The sequence below is a fragment of the Penicillium riverlandense genome (assembly GCF_028828495.1).
Source record: "Penicillium riverlandense strain IBT 135883 chromosome Unknown utg000001l_segment0_segment0, whole genome shotgun sequence".
NCBI lineage: Eukaryota > Fungi > Ascomycota > Eurotiomycetes > Eurotiales > Aspergillaceae > Penicillium > Penicillium riverlandense.
This window is the reverse complement of record NW_026643194.1, coordinates 508518-535478: the sequence shown is the minus strand read 5'-3', so window position 1 is coordinate 535478 and position 26961 is coordinate 508518. Positions and strand designations below refer to the sequence as shown.

Genomic DNA, 26961 nt, shown 5'->3' with positions numbered 1-26961 from the left:
AATTCCTCCGTTGCCACACCCCAAGCCACCTCCAACTTTTTCACCCACCACACTCAATTCACCACTCACCACTCACCCTAACCTAACGTCTCCTCTATCCTGTTCCTCCTATCCCCCTCCCCGCAATCCCTCCAAAATGGCCTCCTCCGTCGCCCAAAAGCGTCTCTTCCACGAATACAAAAACCTCTCCACCAACCCACCAGAGGGCATCACCGCCGGCCCGGTCTCGGAAGACGACATGTTCTACTGGGAAGCCTTGATTCAAGGACCCGAGGGCACCCCGTTCGAGGGCGGCGTTTTCGCCGCGGAACTCAAGTTCCCCAAGGACTATCCGCTCAGTCCGCCGACGATGAAGTTCGTCGGTGGTGGGGTGTGGCATCCGAATGGTAAGCCGTTATTTCCTTTCCTCGTCCCTCCATCTTATCCTCCATTGAAGGTTAGAATGATACTAATGATCTCTCTGGTATAGTCTACCCCAACGGCACGGTCTGCATCTCCATCCTCCACCCACCGGGCGATGACCCGAACCACTACGAACACGCCTCGGAGCGCTGGTCGCCCATTCAAAGCGTGGAGAAGATCCTCATATCGGTGATGAGCATGCTCGCTGAGCCGAACGACGAGAGTCCCGCGAATGTGGAGGCGGCGAAGATGTGGCGCGAGCGGAGACCCGAGTATGAGAAGAAGGTACGCGATGAGGTGCGCAGGGGATTGGGTTTGTGAGTGAGAAGGAGACGCCGGTTGGTGGTGGCCGTCATGGGGTGGGTTGCTTTTATATTCTTTTTCGTTTCTTGCATGGCTCTCTGTTCTTTTCTCTGGCTGGTGATGGGTGATGCTCTTGCTTGAGATGGTGTACGGCTTATTTACTTGGCATTTCTAGCAGTGGCAACGAGCAATCTTAACTTTTCATTGATACTTCCCTATTTATATCCCAGGGGTATTCTAGATACCGGGTTAGTCCTCAGTGTACCTGTCGACTCATCTCCTGGTCAATCCACCCCTCCAGACCCTTCTCCTGCTCATACAGGACTTCAATCTCCGCCTTGATATTCAACATCAGCATGCGCTGCAATTCTGCTCGCCACCTCAACTCGGGCCCATTGTGTGCCAGCACGGGACTGTTCCACAGCATGGCAACGGTCTTCTTGCGATCCCGAGCTGTCAATGAGAGCAAAGCCCCATCTTCCACCGAGTCTACTCCGGCGCTTGCATCTGTCACTCGCAGACCGAGCCATTGCAGGCTCGGGATATTCAGTCGAGAATTGTTGTGTGCGTGTGCCGCAGAGCCGTATTTGTATGTCGACATGATTGCCACGCCGTCTGGGTCTCCGTCGACAAGCGCATAGAATGGAATATTGGGTGCGGCGGCGTCGGAGAGTCGACGGAGGAATTTCCGTGTGCATAAGTCGGGATAGCCTTTACCCTGGGTTCAGTCGTCAGTTTGAGTAATGCTTAGGGATGCTGGGCTTACCGTCACCAAAATACCCTCTCCCGATGCCGCATTCAAGTGATAGGAGCTTCGAGCGAGTCGCTGGAAGACTGCCTATCAAACCGGTCAACATTTGGTTCACGGTGGTCATAGGGAGAACGGCACACACTTCTTTCTCCACCACCAATACCCATCGAACACCCGTGATATCAATCTCGTCCACATCCTCTATCCGAGGAATCAGTGTTTCCTGGGTGAGTGAGCCTAGCAGTCACCATTGAACTCCGGGAAATGAGTCCCAACCATGGAGGACGTCCGAGCATACACGACTTCACTCGATGCATGCTTCTTCAGGCGAAAACAGCCCACCGTCAAACCCTTTGCGGCAGCTTCCTAAGACTCCGGTTCAGTTTGGCAGTTGAATTTGGAGAACGAGAGAGATCTCACCACATGCAATGCGTCCCTATCCACGCCAATCGTATACGCCAGGTCGTCAATCACCCCGTCGACTATCGTCTGAGAACGGAAATATTCCGGATCGATATAGTATATGTCCCTGGGCCAACACCAGCACTCAGCACGCACACACATGTATATCAGGAAAAAGAGAACGTTACCTTTTGGAAATCATCTTGCCCGTGCGCATAGCTTGCTCGATGATGGAAAGCACTCGGATGACGACCGCTAAGTACGGCGCATCAGTGATCAAGTTTTATATCTTCCGTCTGGAGTCCCTTACTGAATCTCCATGCCTCGTACGCCGTTCGCCCGGGCCAGGAATATGACCTCCGTACCTGGGCGCCGGCGGTCTCCTCAAGCGCTCGATTGCTCGGATTGATGGTGCATGATGCTGGGCTAGGTCTGCGTTTCAGCGAGATGGCCGGGCGACTGTCGGCTGGAGGGAGGGATAGTTGATGGAGCAAGCCTGTGAGAGTGGTGTCGATGTATTCTCGGACCGAGGCCTCTGGGGAATGGCTGGTGAGATGAGGGTCCATTGGCTGGTGTGGTGGTGATGGAAGATGCGAAGAGGGCGAGGGCAACGTGACCTGGCATCCTTCCACTCTATACCTATACTGTCCGTATGCTGTGCGATACACCATGGAAGACAGTATTATCGGCATCTATAAATAAATACATTGATCTAGATCTAAAAATATATGAACCATGTCGTTATCTGATCGGAATGCGTGGTTGGTGCTACATTGTCCATAGCTAAGACCTACCATACCCTCTTCCTCTACCTTTCTCTGCCGCACTTTTCTTCCATTCCCTTGTTCCTCACCATCCATCCCCAAATCCATTCACTCCCAGCCGTGTGATCGAATCCATCGCGTACTTGGTTGTACACGGCAGTCTTGATACTGCTGACTCAGCACCTTCCCCGGGGTCTTCCCTTGTAAACAGCGCGTCCCCTGCACTTCCCTCAGAAGCAACCATGGCGTTTCAAATTGGACCGTGGAGAACCGACGCCCAAGGCCATCTGACCGCAGATGAAAACGGCGACTCCAAGACCGATTATTCTCGCTGGCGTCTGGTCAATGAGGAAGGCCGCCAGACATGGCGCTATCTGGAGTCCGATGAGGAACATGAAGATTGGCCGCAGTCTATAGCCGACAAGTACCACCTGGGCATGCCAACGGTAATTTTCTTATTTCCCCTGAAAATTGATCACCCTGCTTACTGGTTTGGTTCAGGGTCTGCCGGATCTGCCACAGGCAAAGACGCCGCTAGAAGCCGCAGAGAATGGTCTGTCTTTCTTCTCGCGCCTGCAGCTCGACGCGGGCAATTGGGCCTGCGAGTACGGTGGTCCCATGTTCCTGCTGCCGGGAATCTTGATCACTTATTATGTGACCAAAACCCCTATTCCCCCTGAGTATGCGACGGAGATCACTCGCTATCTCTTTGCCCGGCAGCATCCCGAGGATGGCGGCTGGGGTCTTCACATTGAAGCTCACAGCTCGGTCTTTGGGACCTGCATGAACTATGTGGCGCTACGCTTGGTGGGTGTCAGTGAAGATGATCCTCGTATGGTCAAGGCCCGGGGCCTGCTGCACAAGTTCGGCGGCGCCCTTTACGGACCGCATTGGTCCAAGTTCTGGCTGAGCATCCTCGGTGTGATGGAGTGGGAGGGCGTGAACCCCGTTCCTCCCGAGATCTGGTACGTTTCCCCTTCATATGGACATGCGCCTTTGCTAAGTGTTCAGGCTCCTCCCTGACTGGGTCCCTTTTGCCCCCTGGCGCTGGTGGATCCACATGCGCCAAGTATTCCTGCCCATGTCCTATCTGTGGTCGAAGAAGTTCAGCCACCCACTGGATTCATTGACGAAACAGCTTCGGCAAGAGCTGTACACGCAGCCGTACGATACCATTGACTTTGCGGCTCACCGCAACTCGATCCACGAGGCAGATAATTACTACCCCAAGACGTGGTTATTGAATTCTATCAACGAAGTACTGGTTCGGCTGTATAACCCCTTCTTCCGTGTGTCGGCCATTGTCAACCGTGCGGAAGGGTGGACTTGGGAGTTGATCCGTATGGAGGATGAGAACACCGACTACGCGGGGCTGGGACCCGTCAATAACCCGATGAACATGGTGGCTTGCTATATCCACGACGGACCGGACAGCTATTCAGTTCGGCGGCACCGGGAGCGTTTGAATGATTACATGTGGATGAAAGACGAGGGCATGCTGGCGAACGGCACCAACGGCGTACAGGTGTGGGATACGGCTTTTATTACCCAAGCAATTGTCGTCGCCGGGTTCGCGGATGAGCCCAAGTGGCGGCCGATGTTGAATCGTGCGCTGGAATTCCTCGAAGATCATCAGCTCCGAGAGAATGTGCCAGACCAGGAGAAATGCTACCGTCAACACCGCAAGGGCGCTTGGCCCTTCAGCACCAAGACCCAGGGCTACACAGTCAGCGACTGCACGGCCGAGGGTCTGCGATCTGCCATCCAGCTTCAGGAGATGCACAACTTCGACAAGGTGATCTCGGTGGAGCGGTTGAAGGACAGCGTCGATTGTCTCCTGCTCATGCAGAACCCCTCCGGCGGGTTTACAGAGTACGAAACGACCCGTGCCTCGCCGAAGGTTGAATGGCTGAATGCCGCCGAGGTCTTTGGAGGTATCATGATCGGCTACGACTACCCAGAATGTACGACCGCATCTGTTACCGCACTGTCGCTCTTCAGCAAATACTACCCCGACTACCGCGCGGACGAGATCCGCGCCGCGAAGGACAAGGCCGTGGCATATATCAAGCGCGTACAGCGACCTGATGGCAGCTGGTACGGATCGTGGGGCATCTGCTTCACCTACGCGGCCATGTTTGCACTGGAGAGTCTGGCTAGCATTGGCGAGACGTACGAGACGAGTGAGGACTCGCGCCGCGGGTGCGACTTCCTGATCTCGAAGCAGCAGGCCGACGGCGGCTGGGGCGAGTCGTACCTCAGCAGCGAGAAGCACGTATACGTTCAGCACGAGATGTCGCAGGTCGTGCAGACGGCGTGGGCCTGTCTGGCGCTGATGGAGGCGCGCTACCCGCACAAGGAGCCGATTGAAAAAGGCATGAAGCTGCTGATGGCTCGCCAGCAGCGCAATGGCGAGTGGCTGCAGGAGGCCATTGAGGGTGTTTTCAACCAATCCTGGTACGTTGCTTACCTCTACTAATCAAGACATACCATACTAATTGCATCTAGCATGATCTCGTATCCCAACTACAAGTTCTACTGGCCCATCCGTGCGTTGGGTTTGTACAGCCGGCGATACGGCAACGAGGCGCTGATGTGAGCCGTCTAATAATCCTCCACTTAATAGTCCAGCTGTTAGTTAGCGACAATAGCTGACTTTACTCTGTAAATAAATAATAACATTTCTTATGGGATGATGTAATATCTTGTTCTGTTTGTTTTTGATTCCACCACTTTCTTTCTCCACTTCATCTCTTTCCTCCCCACCTCCAACTCGCCTTCCTCCACCACTTCCCAACTAAACATCACCAACCATGAACGCCGCCAGCCAGGGTGAGAAAGCCCTGTCCGAAAGCAACTGCCCCCTCGCAATCCAGCACTACACACGCGCCCTCACCGAGCTTCCCCGCGCCCCACCCTACTACCTCCAACGCTCAACGGCATACTCGCGCCTCAAGCCCGCAGACGGCGGCCCAGACAGCAAATCCGCGCTCCACGATGCCGAGGTTGCACTAGTTCTCGCCCGAGACCGCGGCAAGCGCGAGCTCATCCTCGCGGCGCAGATGCGTCGCGGCGTCGCCCTGTACCAGCTCGAGCGGTATGCGGATGCGGCGTATGTCTTTGGGATTGTGGAGGAGAAGACCAAGACTGAGGAGGAGAAAGATAAATCGGAGGGTATCAAGGCTGCCATGTCTGGGGCCGGGGGGAAGAAGAATGCGTTTGCGGAACTGCCCATTTGGATGGCTAAGGTTCGGCGCAAGTTGAATGAGCTGGGTGAGGGGCATGAGCAGACCATTGTCTCTGTGCCGGAGTTTCCGGGAGATGTCCATGTGCCGTCGGAAAAGGAGCTGAAGGCACAGTGGGAGGCTTTGAGGGCGGGGAAGTCGGTTCAACAAACTACTGGTGGTGGTGGTACTGCTGCTGCTACGACTGCGTCGAAGGATACTGGTTCCAGCTCAGAGCCAGCTGTTGCAGACCCAAACAAGCCCAGTTCTGCACCAACAGCCCCAGAGAAGGTCCGACACGAGTGGTATCAGTCCCAGGACTCCGTGGTGGTGACGTTGTACGTGAAGGGAATAGCGAAGGACAGCGTCGAGGTGGAGCTAAAAGATGACTCGGTATGTTTAAACCCTTCAAGCAAAAAGGCCAATAGACTAACAATGTTCTCAAGGCGTCTCTCCAATTCCCACTTCCCTCGGGCGCAGAGTACGCCTTCACTCTCGACCCGCTGTATGCGCGCATCGATCCATCCGCCTCCAAAGTGTCGGTAATGAGCACCAAGATTGAAATCACGCTGCAGAAGCAAGTTGCCGGCCAGAAATGGAACGCACTGGAAGCATCCACTTCAACCCCGGCAACAACTCTCGCTGATCGGCCCGCCGCGGCAGCTCCATCTACTTCGTCCGGCCCGGCATATCCGACTTCATCGCGCCACGGCGCAAAGGACTGGGATAAGGTCGCGTCGTCATTGACTGCGAAGAAATCCAAAGACAAGAAGAAGAAGAGCACTGACGAAGAGGGAAATGGTGAAGGCGACGTGTCAGACGCTGAGTCTGTAGACTCTGAACTCGGCGGCGATGCGGTGGACGGCTTTTTTAAGAAACTGTATGCTGGTGCGGACCCGGATACCCGCCGCGCGATGATGAAGAGCTACGTTGAGAGCCAAGGGACGTCGCTGAGCACGAATTGGCAGGAGGTTGCCAAAGGGAAGGTGGAGCCTCACCCGCCGAGCTGATCCTGATGATGCTTTTGTTTGTGTTCGCATCAAGCGCTAGGTGTTTATGATATCCTGATTGCTCATTCATGCTCAACCAGTCGGATTCCAGTACATATGTGTGTCGTAGTTGGTTCATCATCCTAATAACTTCTCATTTTTCTACCGCTTCGAAAAAGACGAGCCGAGCCAACAACCCATATAAACCTTGGACGTGGGAAGTTTTTAGGTAACCTCATTCCGGCCGACAAGAACCTCGTCTTGATCGAAGAACTCCTGATTGTTAAAAAACCTCCGATTAAGCTCATCTCACCCCTGCCAAATCATGTAGCCGCAAATCATCCCGCACAACTGAAGAATAGATCGAATCCAGGTAGACAATGGGTCGGCCACTTATTATCCAAGTGGTGATATGATAGAAGAAGTCTGACATTCTAAGGATAATCCAGCCATCCATTTTATTGTAAAAAAACACCCATAGTACGCGAAATGACCGCACAATACCGAAAATGTCAAACATCGAAAGCAGTTTAGTGCTATATAAACATTGATTCATAGATCCACCGTGATGACATGCCGACAACATATTATCCCAACATTCTACTCTTCCATCTTCTTTCCATTTGAGAGTTTCCAAGACGTCGATTAACCGATTCATCCAATCTTTCCCTCATGTGCCCAAATAGCTGTTTTGTGTGAACAAGGGAGCCTCCCTTCGCCTCCGGGCTCGTCTGAGCCCTGTACTACCACCGGACAGCTTCGATCTCCTCACACCCGCAGGGAAAGTCCAACCGACGGCACTCAATCCATCTACCTACGAATGTAAGCGAGAACTAGGCAATCTTCACTTCCTCGAGCCGTGGGAGGCGGGCGGTATACATCCTAGAGTCCACAGGATTCTAACTTTAAATCTACCAAGGCTCCATTACCTTATATCCCCTTGCAAACATCTGATCAAGACAGTCGACCATTAATTGTGACATAAGCCCAAGATGGCATCCATTATATTTCTACAACAGAAAGCTTTTTTGGCCATCAACATTTCCACGAACATCTCTTGACGTTCAAAAGCATCCGGTGCAAGTCAAGGTCTGATAATATAACGTCAGCAACAGCATGGCTTATAACGCCAGCAACAAACAGGCGCCCGCCGGCGAACCTTGCGATTACGAGGGAACATGTCTCCTATGTGGAGTCCTCGTTCCAGGCCTACACAGTCCTCCAGTGACAGGTTCCTGCCACCCTGGTGTGGTATTCAGGGAGGATATATGGAAGATTCACAGAAAAACCCAGCTGGAGCATGTGATGGTCCCGTCCGACGAGGTAGAAAGGGCACATTTCCATAAGTTCCCACGGCTGTGGACATGCTCTTGTCGAGCTAGTGGGTCTTGCCTACCTAGATACTTCAAAGCATATGGAAATTTACCCTAACTTGCGCAGTCATCAAGGGACCTAATACGAAGTACAGGCTTACAGGCATTAATATAATGCGGGGGTCTGCGATTGGACACTGTGTCCCACATGATCCACATATAGCACGAATCGGTGGAAGCCAAAAACAACCTAATTACAACACTCCCTCCTTCGCTTATTTCAATACTGCAAACATCGGAAGACAGCCGCACAGATTCAAAGAAAGACAAATTGGATACCTCGTGCATGCCCACTGCTGGGTGCTGCTAGACCAGGTCTTCGAGAAAGGAACTGCGTTTATTGAGACTAAGCTCGAGAGATTTATTCGAGCTTGCCGAAAACACTGGAGCCATAATGAATTATGGGGAATAGACGACCACGCTTTCTGGAGCCCCGTGCCAATGGGGTTTCGATATGGCTGCGATATTTTCAAAAATCCGCTGGTGGTGCCCGAAATTGCACAAGCGATTAACCGCGCAAAACGTCCTAATCAACTAGCAAGCTCGCCGGAGGCTATTAAAACAACTCCTAGCCCACGAAAGAATCTCAAAGCCACACTGTCACTCAAATCCAGACGTCTTTATTCCTCATTTCACAGGGTACCCTTAGATGTTGCTATTATGGTCGCGGCGCATGTTTGCCCCGTCAAATATACAAATTCTGATGTTGAGAATTTTCGCAATATGCTCTTAGCATTTCAATGGACTTTGCCCAATTGGTTTTGGCAGAGAAGACGCAACGAAGATTTAGTCTTCGAGTTAGCTGAACTCAGGAAAGATGGTTCTTTGGTCGATTGGCAAGCGTTGTGGCTAGATGTAATGGGTCTCCTTGCCGATCGGGAATGGTATATTTCAAGCGGTTCGCTTTCATGCAACGCGCTAAGAAAAAAAGTGGGCAATCGAAAATACTTGCTATATTATCTTCTTTAGAGTCAATTTGATTGCTTCTTCGTATGTGAAAACCTCAAAATATTAAATTAACGATCAGGGTTACTAAAGAGGAGTAGATACTCTAGTCGCTGGCCTTTTAGTGCCCACTAAGCGGAGCTCCGGTCACATTCTATCAGGTCAAGTATTGTTGATGTTACTCTCGAACTTAATAGTAAGTGTTTTGGGGGAGCGATTCGCTTGTCCAGCCTTGTGTTGGCACAACGAGTTGTTCCACCGCCCCTCCTGACCTTGTTGGTAATCTGTTTGGCGCCTGCAGATTGCGGCAAAAACGCCCTTACCAAATCGATCTCCTTTTTTTCAAGAGAATTTTCTAGGTAAAGCCATATCTCTGAGCATGTTCTCTTTGCTCGATTTCCAATCGGGATCGACCTTGAACCGTCCTCCTGCAGGGTGGTAAGTGTGAATCTATTAGACCAGGCTTCAATTAGGCCTTAAATATTATAGCCCTCTGGAAAAGATGATTGGTGATGTATCTGGCTCCCGTCGTGAATATGACTTTCTTAATCCGTGCATCCTCGGGTAAGTTTATTCATGATGAGCGATAAGCCTCGGTTTCCTCGACAAATCTTGCACTAGGGCCGCCATTTCTTTTGATCACCTCGAGCTGAAATGTTTATGTCTAGTTATATGAAGAGTCGTTCGTAGCGCGTCAAAGCTTCGTGGATGTAATTCTTCTGGGGTGTTTGACTTCATGTGGGGGCCTGAGACGTAAGACGAGATAACTCCCCTGTTATAGGCCTTAAAGATCTCAGCTCGCTATACAAGTACAGAAAGGGCGCCGCCGCTAGTTAGATCGTAAGTTCTTACTAGCCTAAGGCTTTTGCGTTTCGTGGCTAACGTGTTTATTGCAAGCTAATAAAACGGAACATAAACGGAATCATATTATGGGGCATACTAGAGGTGACGTTTTCCGATATTATATGAACCAAATCGTCGAGGATACGTAATCAATCTTTCTTAAGACACCCTCTAGAGATGCGCTCATTAAGGCTTTCGAGTAATTCAGGGATGACTCGTGATCCGTCTATATTGGCTGTCTGTATGTCCATATGTCCTCCTGTAGAGTTCACTGAATTTAATTATTGGCAGGGGATAGAGTACCACCTGCCCGAGAAGTGAGCGGCCCCCTAGTCAATTAGGGTCTCCCCACCCCCGCGTTCAACACGCTAACACCCACTGATGATCCTCCAGTCAGTGAGCCGTTCGAATTTGCCGCTCACCTTTGGCGGTCGGCAGTTGTCACTTCCTTCGGAATCCGGAATCAATGCAACTAGCTGCGGGGAAATTCCAAAAGAGGACAGAGCCTTCAAACTTCACCCACCAAACCCAGCCCCGGTGCATGCACGTTTCTCATTTCTCCCGCTTCTCCCACATCATCTTCTGCTCTGGATGCGGTAATGGCCAGCAAACACTCAGCCACCCGCACTCGTGGTGGCAGTGTCTTCGAATGCTCTGTATGTCGTCGCAAATACGGGAAGAAGGAGCACCTCCAAGTAAGCAGGCTCAGTTTCGGCCCCGGACAAGTCCTCCACGTCCTCCACTAATGTTGGTTTGTAGAGACACGAGATAACGCGTGTGTGATTACAAGTTGCAAGTCTGACTGAATCTACCGAAGGACTGACAGACCACCAAGACACGGGTGCCAAGCCGTTCAAATGCTCGATATGCCATCGAGGCTTCTCGCGTGCCGATGTTTTGACAAGACACGTCAGGGGTCATCGTGGTCGGGAACCGGCCGAGTCAACAGGCGCGGTTCAGCAGTCTATTCCATCACATCATGCCGATGTAATAACAGCCGTCAGCTCGGCCAGCCTGGTCGCTGAGGGGTTGTCGTCGGATGACCGATATCTCCCAATTGACGACCACTCATCGCTGCTTTGGCCCGACACGCAGAGTTTCTTCCAGAGTCTCACGTCCTTGGACTCAACGGCATGGGACCAAGTTGCCGCTCCGCTTGCCGAAGCCCCAGCTTCCACGAGTATCCTCAACGAGATAATAGCTCACGTTAGACTTCAGAACGCTCCGGGCTCCGAGGACGCGCCCCCATCTGACGAGCATCAAAATGCCCAAGACGGACATAGGGCAGTCCAGACGGTAAATGGGCTCATCAGCAATACAGTAGGCACATAACAATCACATCCTTCTTCAGGAATCGTTAACTAGTTCCTTATTGACCCTATGGCAGTTCTCCAGCGTGACAGCACCGCCCGAACTGGCTGAGTTGACGCCTCGCTTTCTAGACAGCAGCTTGCACATGTTCTTCACCAAATTCATTCCCATCTTCCCTGTCATCCACCGGTCCACCTTCGTGTTCCGGGACTGCTCGGCGCCTCTGCTGCTGAACGCCATTGCGCTGGGTTCGCTCTTTCTCCGGAGCGAACAAGCCACGGCAAAGGTAGGGTACCTTAGCAACCAAGATTTATCTATCAACATGTTTGACACTGTCTCGACACAAACGGGCTGACTAACCGTCTACGCAGGGCGAGGCCCTCTGGCGACTCGCATACACCGCCATCGCAACGTCCTGGCCCGTCATGATCAGCCAGAAGAGAGAGCACGACCCCTGCAGCGGGGTACAGCTTGTCTTGACCTCGCTGCTGAGCCAGACCTACGCCGCGCTGTCGCAGAACCGCATTCTTCGCATGACAAGCCAGACCTTCTACGGACTCAGCATGCACTGGGCACAATACTGCGGCATATACGACATCCCAGCTATGCCGCGGGTGCCGTTTGAGGACTCCCCAGAGGAGGTCAAAGCCCTTGCATGGAAGGCCTGGGTGGCGCGAGAGACGCAGCTGCGGGCCCTTCTCGGGCTCTGCATCATTGACGGCGTGGTGTCGCAGTTCAGCGGCAACCCGGTCAACACGTGGCTCCCGACCAACTCGCTGCCGCTGCCGGCCGACGAGGATGCCTTCAACGCCGACTGCGCCGACAAATGGATCCGCCAGATGACCAGGAATGGCAGGCATCGGGTCAGCACCCTTCGGTTCTGCGATCTGTGTCACACTCTCTTTGACCCCGCCGCAACATCGCCGTCTATTATTCCTTCCAGCGTCATGCTCTTCGACATACGAATCATTCTCGAGATCTTGAACGCCCTAGCTGCTGAAGCAAGGAGATCTGAGCTCCCTCCAGTGGTGATCCCTTCCCTCCCGCAAATCCACATCGCGCTCCGAACAATGCGCCACCACATCCTCTACAGCGATCATCTCAGCCCAACTGATCGCTCCATCGGCCTTCTGCGTTTTCACGCCGTCTGCCTTGACCTGAACAGTACGGCACGCGGCACCCGCCGGATGTGCGACCAGCTGGGCATCCCGCAGGGCATCTTCGGCGGGGAGAAGCGGTTGGAGTCGGCCGTCGACCCCGCCCGGTGGGTGCAGAGCCTGGCTGGGAGGAAGGGCCTACTGCATGCGCTGCAGATCCAGCTCGTTGCAAGCCAGATGCCGCTGGGTCTGGCGCACGATGTGTACCTCCCCGGGGCGTTGTTTGCGGCGGCGTCCACGTATGGATCGTTTGCGCTGGCGGGAATTTCGAAGGTGCGGTTGCCGGGGGTGGTGGATTGGGATGTGGTGCTGGGGCTGGAGGAGGAGATGGGAAAGGTGGATAGTAGGACGCGGGATTTCCTTGAAGGGAAGCTTGGGAGAATGGCGGGAGAAAGGGATTGCGAGATGCGGAACTTGTTGTATGAACTTAGCTCGCTTCGGATTCTCCTTGGTAGTCTGTCGATACAGTGGGGCGTGACTCGGGAGATGGAGGAAGTGATAGAGGCGTGGGAGCTGCGGTGTGATTTGCAATAACAATGCTCCATACATGTCTGGCAACATCTGTATAATAGCGCTCATTTGGCTTACGCCACCCCATGTCCGGCCTCGACTGTGAGCGGCCTCTTCTTCCACAGCACAATCCTTCCAAAGTTCCACAGCGCATCCTGCCAAGTATTAAAATAGTGCGCCCCCCATGGCACCACCCTCGTGACATACGGTATGTGCAGCGCGTCAAACGCATACTGCAACTGCCTAGTGTCAGGAAACGCAATATCATACAACCCAAACCCCACGTAAATTCCCCTATCTCCCAGCGCCGGATTCGCCTTCAACATCGTCGCATTGACGTAATCGCTCTGCGGCGCCCCAGGCAGCAGCGCCCCTGACATGACCCCGAAGTAGCCAAAGTAGCTCGTCGCATTGATGTACATCTCGTAGGTCAGCGCACTACCCAGAGATAGGCCCGCGAAGGCCCTCTGGTCTGAGCCCGTGGTGACTTCCCAGGTTTGCTCGATGTGCGGGAACAGATATGCCATGAAGTCCTCCCTGATAGATACAAAGCTGACGCCTATGTACGCGTTCCACGAGGGCATCACCACCACTGTGGGCGGGATGTGTCCCTCCGCGATAAGCCGGTCAAGGATGTACTGCACCCGCGCTCGGTTCGGCCAGTCGGCACTGTTGCCGCTGCCGCCATGGCAGAGATAGAAGAGGGGATATTTTTTGCCGCGGATGTGGCCGTACTCTGCGGGCAGGTAGATGGCGTAGTCGTTGATGTTTGGGGCGGGGACGGGTGACCCCGGGGAGGTGTAGTTGACGAAGAAGAGGGTACCGGTAAGAGATTTGGAGGTTATGGGTAGCTGGTAGGAGAAGTCGAGATCGAAAGCTGCGTAGCTCTGATGGCGGGAGTCAAATGACACCTGGAAGATGGAGTAGTTCTGCTGGCCGGGGTAGTTCTGTATTGGAGGGTTGTCCGGATCGATAACCACCTGGCCGGCGGCGCTGCAATTCGGGGCAAAGTCGCAGTCGGGCATGAAGTTGTACGTAAATGTGCCAGACGGGAAGTAGGTTGTGTAAGTCCACATGCCGTGCTCTTTCTTGATCATTTGGTACCCCGGATTTTTGCTACCGGGGCCGAAGTTGGGGTCAACAGGAGCCAGGAAATCGCCGGGTTTATAGCCGTGCAGGTCGAAGCCGGCGTTATACTGGGGAGTTGTGTGCCACTGGTCGGTGAAGGAGTAGATGTCTCCTCCCATCAGTACGTTGCGGGCATGTTCGTTGACGTAGGTAAAGGTCACCTCGTACCCCGTTGGACTCTGGGCGCTTGGATTGACCATCACGGCTGACGATGTGAGATACGCCGAGGAGACGAGCAGAAAGAGGTGGAAGACGCTCATAGTGAGAGGTAGAACGTGATTTTGCTGATTATAACGAAGTAGAGCTGGGCATTCAAAGGAAGGAGGGCATCGTTATAATACTTAAATCACTGCTTATCCGCCATATCTTGGCTATTTCTGGAGCTGTGGGGATCTGCGGCTAAATAGAATCTGGGGAGAAATAAGCCATGCAAGCGGAGGTGGGGAAGTCCGGGGAAAAGTAGATCTTCCATAGCGTCGTTGTGGGGAAAAGCTGTCTGTTCGGCACTTTCGGTCGGCTCCTGATTATCGTGTATTTGCTGGCCCTCCCTCCGGTCGAGCATTCCTAAATGATTCGATGGACTCAGCTCGGCCATCTGTCTTCCGTTGAGAAAACTCAGCGACGCGAGACGGTAATTAGTTCTGCAGGACTTGTTAATAATTCGTTACCCACATCCTTCTTGTTATAGTTTGATGACTTTTAAGAGAAATTACATAGGCTTGTTACTTAAATTTTAAACCCCTCTAGCTACACGAGTGTGTGTATATATGTGTGTAATCATTTATCCCGACCAATTGCTGAGCGATATACAGGCTACCGCAACTGTGTATATCCATGTACGTACACGAGCATGCCGTACAAGCGTCACTTTGGTACGAACCCGGTGCGAGAGTCCTGTCTGAGCTACGCCTACAGTACCCCCACTGCGAAAGGTGTATTTTCTACTGGCACTGCACAGGGATGAACGTTAGGGCAAAGAACAGGTAATAGAGGGGCATCGAGGTCGCAGATGTATAGTGTTTCCCTGTTAGATACAGTATTATATGACACACAGTCGTTCTGGAAATAAAAGGGAACTACTTTTAGAAAGGGGTGGTTTACGACTTGGCCAACTGCAGATTATGGTGGTTTCGGATACGGGCCGAGAAACATTGTGTCTGTTTATGAAGATGTTTGTTATCACTCTCAATGTATTTTCATTCCCTACAGAAATGAGAAGAGCAAAGCTTAATTCGAATGATATATATTTCAAAACAATCACCACTGCATTGATAGTCAAAGCGAAAGACTCAATCATCCTTCTTCAGAGTCTCCGGATTTGATGAAAGAAAGCAATCAATATCCGTAGGTAAAAGTATACCGTTGGTCGCCCCTACGACCATCTGCATTTGCCTCCGCCTCGAGCGTTGCTTCGTCCGTGCTTGCCAATTTCTGGAGTCTCCAGCGGTTCGTCCTCATATATGCAAACCGAATTCCAAGTAGTCCAGCAATGCCAACGGCAATCAAAATAACAGTGATGATAAGAGGAAGTTTATCTAACGAGAAGAACATCATGAAATCAGTATGGAGATATCGTTGTGTCAATGTTTTGAACATGAACAACTCACAATCCGGAGAGTACTTTGCCAAGTATAACTGCCCGGCAATCACTCCTCCAACGTTTGTATAACCATTAAGGCCAAGAATAAAAGATCGAGGGCCCTATATATAAGCATGTTAGTTCTAATCTTCCCCGAGTCAGACTCTCGTTTCTTAGGTATATTTCCATACCATCAAAGGTGTGTTTCCTGCGAGCCATGCAGCTGTAAGGGGTCCAGAAACAAATATTCCAGCCATGCACACATGTGAGAAACCATAGCGCAGGTGAGGGTTGTTTGAAGTTGCCATAACAATGCATCCAATGAGCGCCAATACCATTCCTCCAACAATGTGCCCTGATCGATCTCTAGACCGATCACTCGACCATACAATAAAAACAAGAACCACTGCGCCAGCAACGAATGGCGAAACGCTCATTAATGTTGCATCGATTCCATCATAGCCCATGCCTTCAACGATCAGCGGCAGGAAGGTAGTGAAGGCATTGACAGGAAGTACCCCAAGGATATTGAAAATCACAATTAAAATTTTCTTCCAATCTTTGAGAACATCGGTGATATCCCGGGGGTTAAAACCATTTTCAGAATTCATGTCATGAGTAGACGCTTGGTCAATCCTCATCCGGTGAATCGCATGTTTGCGTTCTCTGTAAGTCAAAAACCAGCAGGTTTCAAGTCTTGCTGGGATTAGAATCAAGACTGCAATGCCCACTATGACGGTAATGCCACCTTCAAGCAGAAATAATACTTGCCATCCCTTGATATGTGTTGAGCTAACTTGAAGTAATCCATATGCAATGAGCCCTGCGCAGGCCCCAGCAACAGCGTACATGCCGGAAAAAATGCCCATTCGAAGACCAAGAATGTACTTCGGATAGATAGTAGACATAAGGTAGAAGCTAGACGGGGTGAATCCACTTTCCGCAGCACCAAGAAGCAGTCGGAGAGCAATCAGGGTCGACTGATTTTGGATTGCAGCATGACACATGCATAACATTCCCCATGTGATAAGAAGACCAGCGATCCAGTATTTAGGACCGAACCTCCGCGCAGCAAGCACCGAAAGCGGTTGTAACGGCACGTAAGTTGCTGAGAAGAGGGACAGTGAATCGCCGACGGCGTTTTTGGACAAGTGTGCGTCGCTGATAAAAGTGCTTGTGGCGACATACCCGATGTTGGTTTTATCAACTATGCTCTTGTTAGCTAACCGATTTAAGCAGAGGAATCGGAAAAAAAAAATAAAAAAAAATAAAAAAATAGAACTTGCTTCCACATAAAATGAACCCCACTGAAAGGATTGTAATAACAGAAAGATCGAGTTTGAGATTAATCCGACTATCTAAAGCCTTTTCTTCATCGGAAGTCGGTTCATAATGGTCCGTGGTAGAAAGCGGCGTAGAGAGGGATCCAGCACTGTCAAGCTTTTCCACGTGTACCTCTCCACGTTCGGCGATTTTCGATACGGATGATGTATCTTCCATGGTAATTCCTCGCAAAGTACAAAAGAGTAGCCGTTGATGGTGAGATGGTGGCACCTTTCAATAAGCAGCTAACTCATGAGGCCAGCTTCCTCTTTATTCTAATCCGAACTAAACCTGGGGAAACCTAGGGGTTGGGTTTCCCCACAAGGTGGCTTTCTACTCCCCGCTGTTCTGAGATATACTAACTAAATGTGGCGATGATGCTCACAATGCGGGGAAATAAGAAAAGTACACCTTTTCTCAGATCCTCCGCTTGCAAGCGGCTATACTCAAAAAAGAAACACCTTCGAGGAAGAAGAAAAAACGCAAGGTTGCGATGAAAGCTGGTAATAAAAGTATGACACAGGCATGAGAGAACACGTAGGAGAACTCGACCCTGGGCGCAAATAAAGGGACATTGAAAGTACACAATACTATTATGTTCCTTTGGAGAGCAAGGGAAATTTTCTAGGAACTGATTTGAGAAGCGCGAAGCCTATCGGACAAGCTTGGTTCGATCGGAAACCTCTTACGCGGACTTTCCATTTAATGGGACGTTGCGCAGGAGATGCAAGAGGTTGTGGGGAAATAGGCAATGTGAGGCGAATAATCCTGTGTGAAGTCTTGCAAGGTGTCCAAATCTCAGTACGTACCTATTCCTCCACCAACGGCGAATTCGACTGATCAGTCCTGAGTTTCCCTACGATGGGGATGACATCGACTTTCTTCACCCACCAGACATATTCGTCCCACTTGCAACGAGGAAGTTCGAAATTCTTTTGTTCCCCACTCTCCCACTTCGTCTCACATGACCCCATGCCCCGAAATGCCCTTTTAACTATACCAGCGCTTCCCCCAATTTGGAGTATTATATATACCTGGGACTTTGACAGGTATTCCCACTTTCTATTCTCGAATACATAATAATTTGACGGATAACATGGCCGCTGTTGACGATTTTCGTTTGATTGAGAGCAATGATCCCGCCGAGATCCATGCGCAGTTTGATCACCTAAGATCTCAGTGTCCTGTGGCACACACCTCCGAGAATGGAGGATTCTGGATGCTTTCTCGATACGAAGATGTCAAGAATTGCGCTTCTGACTCCCGTTCATTCATATCTTCTGTGAAGGCAGTCATTCCAAGTGACCCACGCGGCATTCGCCGGCCGCCACTGAACACTGATCCTCCGGCCCATACACCCTACCGGACCGCTCTCGATCGAACCCTAAAACCAGCTAGAATTCTACGCCTCGAGCCGATCCTAACAGAACATGCGGAGCGTGAGTTTGCCAAAGTTTTACAGAAGGGCAAGGCAGATATATGTGCCGAGTTTGCCGCATCGTACGCCGCTTGGGTTGAAGTCAGCTGGTTGAATCTCTCCGATGAGCTAGCACCTAAGTTGGCCGAAACGGCCTCAAAGTGGATCAATGCCTGGCGAGAGCAAAATGGCTCCGAGACAACAATCCATTCGGAGACAATGTACGACATGGCAAAAGCTCTATTCCAGGACAGACGGAATTTCCCTAGAGATCCCGAACAAGACCCTGCCTCCTCTCTATTGCTAGAAAAGGATGCTGAAGGACAGCCATTATCCGACGAACTGTTAATGTAATTTTTGAACTACTTTATACCTATTGTGACCCGTACTTGGGCTTGAGATTTCACTTTGCTAACTCTTTACTAGTGGTTGTCTACGCCAGTCGCTAGTAGTTGGCATGGTGGCTCCCCCGATCCTCATCGGAAGTATGTGCAACCATCTATCTCGCGATAAGTCTTTGCAGCAGGCTCTTCGGCAAGATTCCTCACTCATTCCGGCTGCTGTAGAAGAGTTCGTTCGTCTGTACGTCCCGTACAGGGGATTTTGCCGAACCCCTACTACATCAGTCCAGCTCCATGGGCGATTGATCCGTGCCCATGAACCTATATCCATGACCTATGCTGCTGCGAACCGTGATCCTACCATCTTTGAAGATCCCCATAAATTTGTGCTTGGGCGTCCAAATATCACTTCACATCTTGGATTTGGTAAGGGTAGGCACCGATGTGCTGGCATGCCGCTGGCGAGAATGTAGGTGGAAACTACCCCGCATCCCTCTTTCCTTCAATTGGCTACACTTCGAGGATTAACTATAGATAGGGCTTTACAAACTGCTCTCAGGGTTATTCTGAGGAACACAAGTGACTTTGAGGTTATCGGGCCCTTTCAATACGGAAAAATGCCTGAAATGGGAATCACAAGCTGTCCTCTAAAAGTTGTTCCTGCGAGTTGACTTGCAGCTTCAGCGGTTCGGTTCAGCGATGCAATTTTGGTTGAGAAAAGCCAGTTGAGTCGACAGACCCCGTACTCTTCAGTGCGTTGTTTCATGAGTAAGAAAATAGGTGGTTAACTAATTACCCAATTAGAACCAAAGAGGGGCTACTTTCCGCTCATTTAACCAAGACAAGACTCTTTATTAGCTCACCTCTCCCTGATCTCCTAAACCCTTGTAGATCAATTTCATCGCCGTGGATATTGAGTTCCTTGGAGGCTGACATGGCCAGATAGAGTCAAGAATATGCATATGCAGAAAACATGATGAAATTAGAAACATTCACAGAGACAACCCGGTAATGTTTCAATACGCAAGCTATTCTTCCAAAGTAGAAAGTTTCATATTTGTTGTGGTTGCTTCCTAGTCGTCTAGAAATGAAGTGCTGCTCGAGACGAGCCGTCCTTGGTGGTATTAGCCTCCGAAATCTGTGCATCACCTGCCCCCGCGTTTGATTCATTCTAATCTCTTCCCTTCCTCAGCGACAGAGTGTAAAGTTGGTCGATGAACCGTGACGATTGTTGTTGAAAAGAAACTATTTAGGTTGACCATGCGTTGGACACCATCAACAGTGGGAAAGAAGGCGAGTATAACGTGTGCAAGAACACATATCTTCAGTGAAATATATTTAGTTAGCTAAAGCGAGTTGTGCACCTAAGCCAGTCGCGCATCAAATGCACCATATCAAATGCGATGGATTATATATTTCATCTCAACGATAATATTCTATAATCACTTCTCCTTGTAACGTAATTCGCCTATCGCCCGCCATCATCTATCACTGCCACCCCAATTAACTTTCTATCACGCGTTCTTACCTGTATTCTTCAACCGCGTCTGGACCAGCCTTAAGACGTTATAATTTACGAACGGGTGAAGAACAAAGACCCTCGAACCTTACTATCGTGGTTTAAACCGGATAAACCAAAAATCACCAAGAGTGTGACTTAGCTGAGGGATATGTATAATTTTAATGAAAAAGGCTACGCGATAAGGCTTATAGCAACCACGAGGTGACCCAGCACTAGAGCTTGACACTTGATGCCTGAATCCATGACTTCAGTATGAAAAATATCTTACCCTGGGTAGGCATGGGGGGTATCGGGGTGCTAGGAAATGCATGTGGCCTAGGAGAGTGGGTAGAGATGTGGTGGGATGCACTTTCATGATCTAGTTTGGCCAATCGTCCTTTTTGGCCACACCACGGTACACACAGGCGTGTTTAACTACCAGATTTTCTTCCGATATCGAGTTTTCCCCTTGGAGGCCGCCGTTCGCCCTCCTTGCCCCAGGTTTCTTTATTGACTATCTACTTCGTGCCCCCGCAACTCTTTGTGATATCTTACACGGACTATTCTATTCTTAATCCCTTTACATTTTACCGTAGGAAAAGTCACCACCGTAATTGCCTATCGTTCTCTCTGATCACCCTACCTGGCAGAGTACGTTATCTAGCACATTTTCACCTCAGATGATTGCCCGCACACGGTTTCCCCAACAGGATAGCTTAGCTCGTCGTCTACCATTAGTAGATACTATTTCGCAGCATACTGTCTCACACTGAGTTTGAACGGATCCAAGGTAGAAGATGAACTGCAAGAATAGTTGTGGAAATGAGGGTCTGTAGAACTTTCCAGAGGCCCTTCCCGTTCCATGCTTAAAAAAGATGCATGTTGGGCTTCAAGGAACATATGATTCGGTTTACCACTACGTGACACCAATCAACGGCGCGCGATGTGTCAATTAACTTGGTCCATTTCTAATACAGGACATTCCTTTTGTCCTGTAAATTATGCAATGTTGTTTAAACGAAAGTTATCGAAGCAATACTGTAATGTTTCACATTCTCGCAAAGCCTCGACCAACCAGAGATTATTCCCAATCACGGAGTACTGGACCACTCCTCCCAAGAACGCAGATTATCATAATTCAATGAGGTCATACAAGGAATAGCTGAAGCAAGCGAACGTCATGTAGATTGACTATGCTCCAAAATCTCTTTTCTTCCGTAGACTTGATTTGTTGCGATTCATGTTGAGTGAAGCCGCAGGAGCATTCAGTCTCATCGGGATGCTCGAAGACACAGGCATGTTGAACAGACTGATTGAAGTCGACGGAATATAGCGTGTGCTTCCATCTCGCCTCCCCCAAGGTAACATCGAAATGCATGCTATTTGATCTGTCTGGGACGATGGATCGCTGGTCGTCGCTACCGTCCTTGTGATCGACGACCTTCCACTCCTGATCGTTGCCGACGCTGCCATCATTGTGGCCGGGAGTCAGGGAAGACGTTTTGGTTCGCGTTGCCGGGCTGCCGCCTATTACTATTAGCAGTGTGCTTAACGGGGGAGATCGGGCGCTAAAGGTCAGTACGCATTGGACTTTCCTGCTTGTCCTGTCCACTCTGACTCGCGACCGCCATGCCTTTGTGAGGCTGAACTTCGCGCTGTTTATGGCTTTGCATGTTGGTAGGTGAACTCCTTTTGTTATGCTGCAGTGCGTTGAGAAAACGAAGCATCGGAAGGTCTGAAAGCGTTGTAAAAAATATCAGATCATTCAAAACCAGTCAGCAGAATTATCGTGAGGCAGTATCCGACTACTACAGCAACGTGACGTGGCTAGGAGGAGACGCAACGGAACTATTAGTGCTGGTGGTAACAAAACAACCCTGATGGGATATTGATGGTCTTACGAATGTTTTCGGGCACATAAAATATCTCGAAGATAATATGAGAACGCAGAATCTGACTAGTTCTACTGTTAAGAGAGATACGTTTATCCCCTTCTTTCCCGAATTTTGCGACGACACGGACATGTCTGAGACTGACGCTCATGTTCGGCCCGAACAAGCTAGTCTCGGATCCTTCATTCCTACCCAGCCAGAACCCGCACAGGGCTCGATGCTTATGCCTTTAGGACAAGAGATCGTTATGCATGACAACCCTTCGATGATGACGTTCGATCAGGAGCAGCCAGGGCAAATTTCAGATGCACAAGGATGTATATCGGCTCCTGCTACCAATCGCCTACTTTTAGGAGCTGTCGATGCTGATCAGTCATTATCTACGGGAGGTTTAGACAACATTGGGCCGACTGGCAAACACCCGACGGTTGTGCGTGCTGACGTGGGATAAGGTTCGTACTCGATCCTCCGGCCCCTTTCGCCCTATGGAAATTCGGTCCACACCCCACACATGCTTAGCTTGCCAAGCGACGGAAGGTACCTGACTTGCATGGTCATTGTGTAACGCCTGGCCGCAACCATCAAACACTCCGTGCCAAGGAGCTTTGGGAGCCTGGCCATAACGTGCACAGGTCTCTATGCGCTTCACACTATTACTCGATGAAAATAAGTGTACGCGCTTCTATTCCCACATTATTTTAAAGAGACTTCTCGCCCCGAATCACACCGAATTTCCACTTCAGATGGCCAACAGCCAGCAAATGATTCGCAGTACTCGTCCTGGGGTTCTTCCACCGATATTGTAAGAGGGGGCCAAACAGAGTAAATCGGAAACGCGGCCTAGAATGAAGATCCTCGATCCTGGTGCCACATTAAGATCCGTACTAAAAAATGCAAGGGCCCTACAACAACCAATGGAACCACGACTAGCGTAAAACAGTCAAGGATGCCCGAAAATCACTTGAATATGTCGGATCCCTGTCGTCTGCGCCCGAAACACTTCTTGGTACTCTTCATTTCAATTTCCCAGCCAGATTTGGAGACACATGGACACCTGGAGATGTCCATTTTGAGCGCCTAATACTGGATTTACAGTAGGCTCACCATCGAAAACTTTCGCAGCCTTTGAGCAATAGTCATTTGCAACGCCCAATCCGTCGCAGTGTCGATAGCTACTGCGACGGGCTTGGGCCAACATTTGAATGCCTGATTCCTGCCAGGAAAGCATGATGAAGGTCAGTTCTAAGTTTAGTTGGATAGATGGCTACTGGAGATGAATCTTAAAGAACAACCCGTATAGTGTTATTGTGCACCCACTGTTGACGGCAATAATGACATATTGCTGTTATTTGAATAGAAAGAACTGATTACAACTTCGATAAGATCAGAGATGCTTCATAGGTCCTGGTTCTGTCAGAGTCAGAAAAGCACTGTCGCCACCACATGCCCAATCAGGTCGTGCTTATTCCCACGGCCCAGCGCTTCTGTAATGAAGCCAAGGATATGCTCAACACCTTGCTTTCCAGGTCCGTTTCTCCTTTCTTTGGCTGCTTGATACGCGCCGAAACATGGGACAACGCTGGGGCATATTCTGCAACTTTCTAATTACAACGCCGCGCAAAACGGATCAGCAGTACAGCATCCGAATTCGTCTCAACTTGCAGATTACTCCAAGCTGTGCTACTATTAGCAAGAAAGTAGAAATTGGAAATGACTAGGTGGAAGATGATCACCCAACCCGACATCGCAGTATCAATCGAGTATCATTGGCTCGGTAGAACTCCGTATAACTAGCCAAAAGGAGCGACCAGCTAGTCGATACCAAGCACACGACGTACATAAGCAATTTACGGACAGATTATGGTTGGTTGGGGAAAGGGATCATCAGCTAGTTTGAAGACCAATGTCTCAGGCTGTTGCAACCTATGATCGAGCCGATTGAGCCGCAAGAGGGCTGGGGGCTACGCAACGGGCGCTTGAGGATCAGGTTCTGGGTGTTCAAAAAGAGAAGGAGATGTCAGAGTCAGTTCTCCACCTGGTAATATACTAGGTCCATCTGCCGCATTACGCTCACCTGACCTCCCATTATGGAATCTGTGGCTGCAATTCCCACATTGCAGAGATTTCTCGCTTCTCCGTAACTATAAATATTAGACTTGATAAAGAGCCTGAATACCATCGTTTGCATCATTGTCACATCTGACTCGCTGATAGTATTTACACGTGGATATGCCTACCATTAACTCCAAGAGGACACTAAACGTCGATGCAGGGTATCGGATCCGCCGCCAAGTACAATATTGTGGGGCAGTGGGGCGGAATCTGCAAGCCCAACCTACTTAGTGTAGGCGAATTGTTCCTCATTGGCCATGCATAAAATACGGCACAGTCACTCCTCACTTAGCAGCTTAGAGTGCTCATTGGCCATGCATAAAATACGGCACAGTCACTCCTCACTTAGCGGCTTAGAGTGCTCATTGGCCATGCATAAAATACGGCACAGTCACTCCCCACTTAGCGGCTTAGAGTACGATGATTTAAAATTTCAAGGAGATGTATGAGGACACTACGTGAGACATGAAGCTTCCAACTGAGAAAGGGCCGAGTTAGTAGCAAGTATGGCAAGGATGTTGCGAATGATTGAAAGTATCCTAAGTATCCTAAATAGCTCGCTCTGAACGTCGGGGTTTAAAGTCGGCGCACCCATCTTCTCTCAAGAGGCAAGTGGTTCTGACGGTCAAAATCTTCGTGATCACCGCCGTTAATTACCCCGAGGACAATGTATAAGTGATACAGCGCAGTCAGTTGCTACCCATCTTTCCCTCCCTCCTATAATACCTATTGGGTTGAGAGATTTCATGTGGCAAGACATCAATGCTTGGAACTAACCTCGATTGCTTTTGCCGGAACATTCTAGGTCTCTCTGGAAGCTTCCCATCGAGGCAATCTCCTCACAGAATATTTTCAGGGCCAAATGTGCGCTATGTCTGATTTATGCAGAGCACTTACTTTAAAGACTTCGAAGGATTCCTATTAGATGGCGAGGGGGGTACCACTCTTTCAAGCGGCTGATCATCCTGTGTACTAATTGGTAATCCCATTTTATGGTGTTTCAATATCCCAGCAAATCATGTGGTTAGCGCTTCGCAGTCACGAGCTGCTACCGCTATTGGCTTTATATGGTTAACCCATAATCCTTTTTCGGTGTCCGTCTAGCATCCCTGCAAGGGGCGCAGCGCCATGTGGTAGTCTCAGCTGTGACATCTCCCCCTCCCCCTCCCCCAAAAAACAATATGCATTTAAATCTGTATATTCCGCCAACGAACTAAAAGTTGGGGGCGGCACAGGGCAACTACCCCAGCAAGGAAAGAATCATTGGGTGTGAAAAGGTCGGACGATCTTACTGCTCCCAACAGACGATCAGACGCAGACCCCTGATGGTCGCGAATACGAAGGTTTCAGGCACTTCTATAAGAACTATGTACCGCCTGCGCTTAAATCTCTTTCCATCCTATGCCAAGCGTTCCTTCCTAACATACAAGAAAACTCCTCCATACTTGGTCCTTCCACACTACGTTACCAAATCCCTCTAACCCCGCTACCATGTCAAAAGGAACTAGAAGGTCAAATTTGGGTGGGGAACGCTCAAACACAAGCTCCCTTGTTATAAGTTACACACCCAGAACCAAGCGTGTGAGCAAAGCAAAGAAGGGGAAGCGAGTTCACCCGTGTAAATATCCTGGGTGCGACAAGGTAAGTCCTCAGCACTCACATGTTTGACTGGCGATCTAATAGTTTTATACTGTAGGTCTTCACTCGAGCTGAACACAGGAGACGACACGAAATACGCCATAATCTCAAAAAACTCTATCACTGTACTCAGGATGGATGCATGGTAGCTTTCGAGCATCCCCAGGACTTGGTGCGTCACATGGAAAAGAAGTGAGTAATACTATCAGCCATCCATCCTCATCTTACCAAGCTCACAGTCCCTGCAGTGAGCATGACTCCGTATATAGCCGGTCTACTGAAGGAGTCCCTTACTTAATCGCAAGCGAGACCACCTCTAACACACCGTCGGAATCGGCATCTTTGCCTTCTACTAGTCACCCCGATAGTACTACTAAAGAGGGAAGCAACTCGACTACCTCGACCATTGCAACCATTGCAACTGCCGAGTGGGTTAATGGTCAGACTTATCGCCCTGAAAACAAACCTACATACGAGGCCAGGTTTTCGCCGGCTGAGTTGTCTGCTTCCATGTCTACAGAAACTTTGCCCACGCCTGGGGATCAGACACTGTACACTTTTGCTGGACAAATACAGGACATCTTCTACTATCCAGAAGGCTCGGCCACAGTTTCTTCGTTTCAGGGTGTCAGCACAGCTTCCGAGTATCGGATGGGGTCACAACTACCAGACCCTTTACAATACCCGAGGGGAATGCCACTACAGGGAGTATGTGCACAGGGAGAATATTTCTTAACTAAACAAATGCTAACTTGACTATTCTAGAATTTGTCTTGTACGTTCCCTAATGCCCCATTCGAATATCCTGTGGCTCAAGTACCTTGGATGGTCTAAGGGAAGCCCGCAATTAGTCCCAAGAACCTTTCGTGGCAATGAAATTGTGGGGAATATGCAATCTATACGAGAGTTGGGAGTGTACGGATACCTGGATGTCCATTGCAGACATTCTGGTATTAGAATCCGACAATCCAGTAAATAATATCAGTTCAACTTGTATTTTCTAGTTAAATCATACATTCTACATGAAAGCCGAAAGACCACGCAAGGATCTCACGA

General features: G+C 50.0%; 9 protein-coding genes across 9 annotated transcripts; 5 read left to right on the top strand and 4 right to left on the bottom strand.

Annotated features, from left to right (window-relative positions):
- Positions 1-136: 136 nt before the first annotated feature.
- Positions 137-723, top strand: N7474_000219 (E2 ubiquitin-conjugating protein UBC7; the record flags this gene model as incomplete). The annotated part of the gene is made up of 2 exons (XM_057191634.1): positions 137-386; positions 470-723. The coding sequence occupies 2 exons, from the start codon at positions 137-139 to the stop codon at positions 721-723; spliced, it is 504 nt and encodes a 167-aa protein (XP_057056587.1).
- A 238-nt stretch (positions 724-961) lies between these two features.
- On the bottom strand, positions 962-2424 carry N7474_000218 (uncharacterized protein; the record flags this gene model as incomplete). Its single annotated transcript, XM_057191633.1, has 6 exons — positions 962-1416; positions 1472-1657; positions 1705-1822; positions 1877-1985; positions 2047-2113; positions 2169-2424. 6 exons carry the CDS (start codon positions 2422-2424, stop codon positions 962-964), a joined length of 1191 nt encoding a protein of 396 aa, XP_057056586.1.
- Positions 2425-2864: 440 nt separating this feature from the next.
- Positions 2865-5221, top strand: N7474_000217 (terpene cyclase/mutase family protein; the record flags this gene model as incomplete). Its single annotated transcript, XM_057191632.1, has 4 exons — positions 2865-3068; positions 3124-3587; positions 3634-5079; positions 5131-5221. 4 exons carry the CDS (start codon positions 2865-2867, stop codon positions 5219-5221), a joined length of 2205 nt encoding a protein of 734 aa, XP_057056585.1.
- A 214-nt stretch (positions 5222-5435) lies between these two features.
- On the top strand, positions 5436-6856 carry N7474_000216 (co-chaperone SGT1; the record flags this gene model as incomplete). Its single annotated transcript, XM_057191631.1, has 2 exons — positions 5436-6239; positions 6293-6856. The coding sequence occupies 2 exons, from the start codon at positions 5436-5438 to the stop codon at positions 6854-6856; spliced, it is 1368 nt and encodes a 455-aa protein (XP_057056584.1).
- A 3739-nt stretch (positions 6857-10595) lies between these two features.
- N7474_000215 (fungal specific transcription factor domain-containing protein) lies at positions 10596-12998 on the top strand (the record flags this gene model as incomplete). The annotated part of the gene is made up of 4 exons (XM_057191630.1): positions 10596-10704; positions 10814-11316; positions 11384-11593; positions 11679-12998. 4 exons carry the CDS (start codon positions 10596-10598, stop codon positions 12996-12998), a joined length of 2142 nt encoding a protein of 713 aa, XP_057056583.1.
- Positions 12999-13048: 50 nt separating this feature from the next.
- N7474_000214 (carbohydrate esterase family 1 protein) lies at positions 13049-14362 on the bottom strand (the record flags this gene model as incomplete). Its single annotated transcript, XM_057191629.1, has 1 exon — positions 13049-14362. The coding sequence occupies one exon, from the start codon at positions 14360-14362 to the stop codon at positions 13049-13051; it is 1314 nt and encodes a 437-aa protein (XP_057056582.1).
- A 1075-nt stretch (positions 14363-15437) lies between these two features.
- N7474_000213 (uncharacterized protein) lies at positions 15438-17181 on the bottom strand (the record flags this gene model as incomplete). Its single annotated transcript, XM_057191628.1, has 3 exons — positions 15438-15803; positions 15873-16888; positions 17037-17181. 3 exons carry the CDS (start codon positions 17179-17181, stop codon positions 15438-15440), a joined length of 1527 nt encoding a protein of 508 aa, XP_057056581.1.
- A 919-nt stretch (positions 17182-18100) lies between these two features.
- Positions 18101-19068, top strand: N7474_000212 (uncharacterized protein; the record flags this gene model as incomplete). Its single annotated transcript, XM_057191627.1, has 3 exons — positions 18101-18771; positions 18848-19003; positions 19053-19068. 3 exons carry the CDS (start codon positions 18101-18103, stop codon positions 19066-19068), a joined length of 843 nt encoding a protein of 280 aa, XP_057056580.1.
- A 2342-nt stretch (positions 19069-21410) lies between these two features.
- Positions 21411-21990, bottom strand: N7474_000211 (uncharacterized protein; the record flags this gene model as incomplete). Its single annotated transcript, XM_057191626.1, has 2 exons — positions 21411-21790; positions 21846-21990. The coding sequence occupies 2 exons, from the start codon at positions 21988-21990 to the stop codon at positions 21411-21413; spliced, it is 525 nt and encodes a 174-aa protein (XP_057056579.1).
- Positions 21991-26961: the final 4971 nt, after the last annotated feature.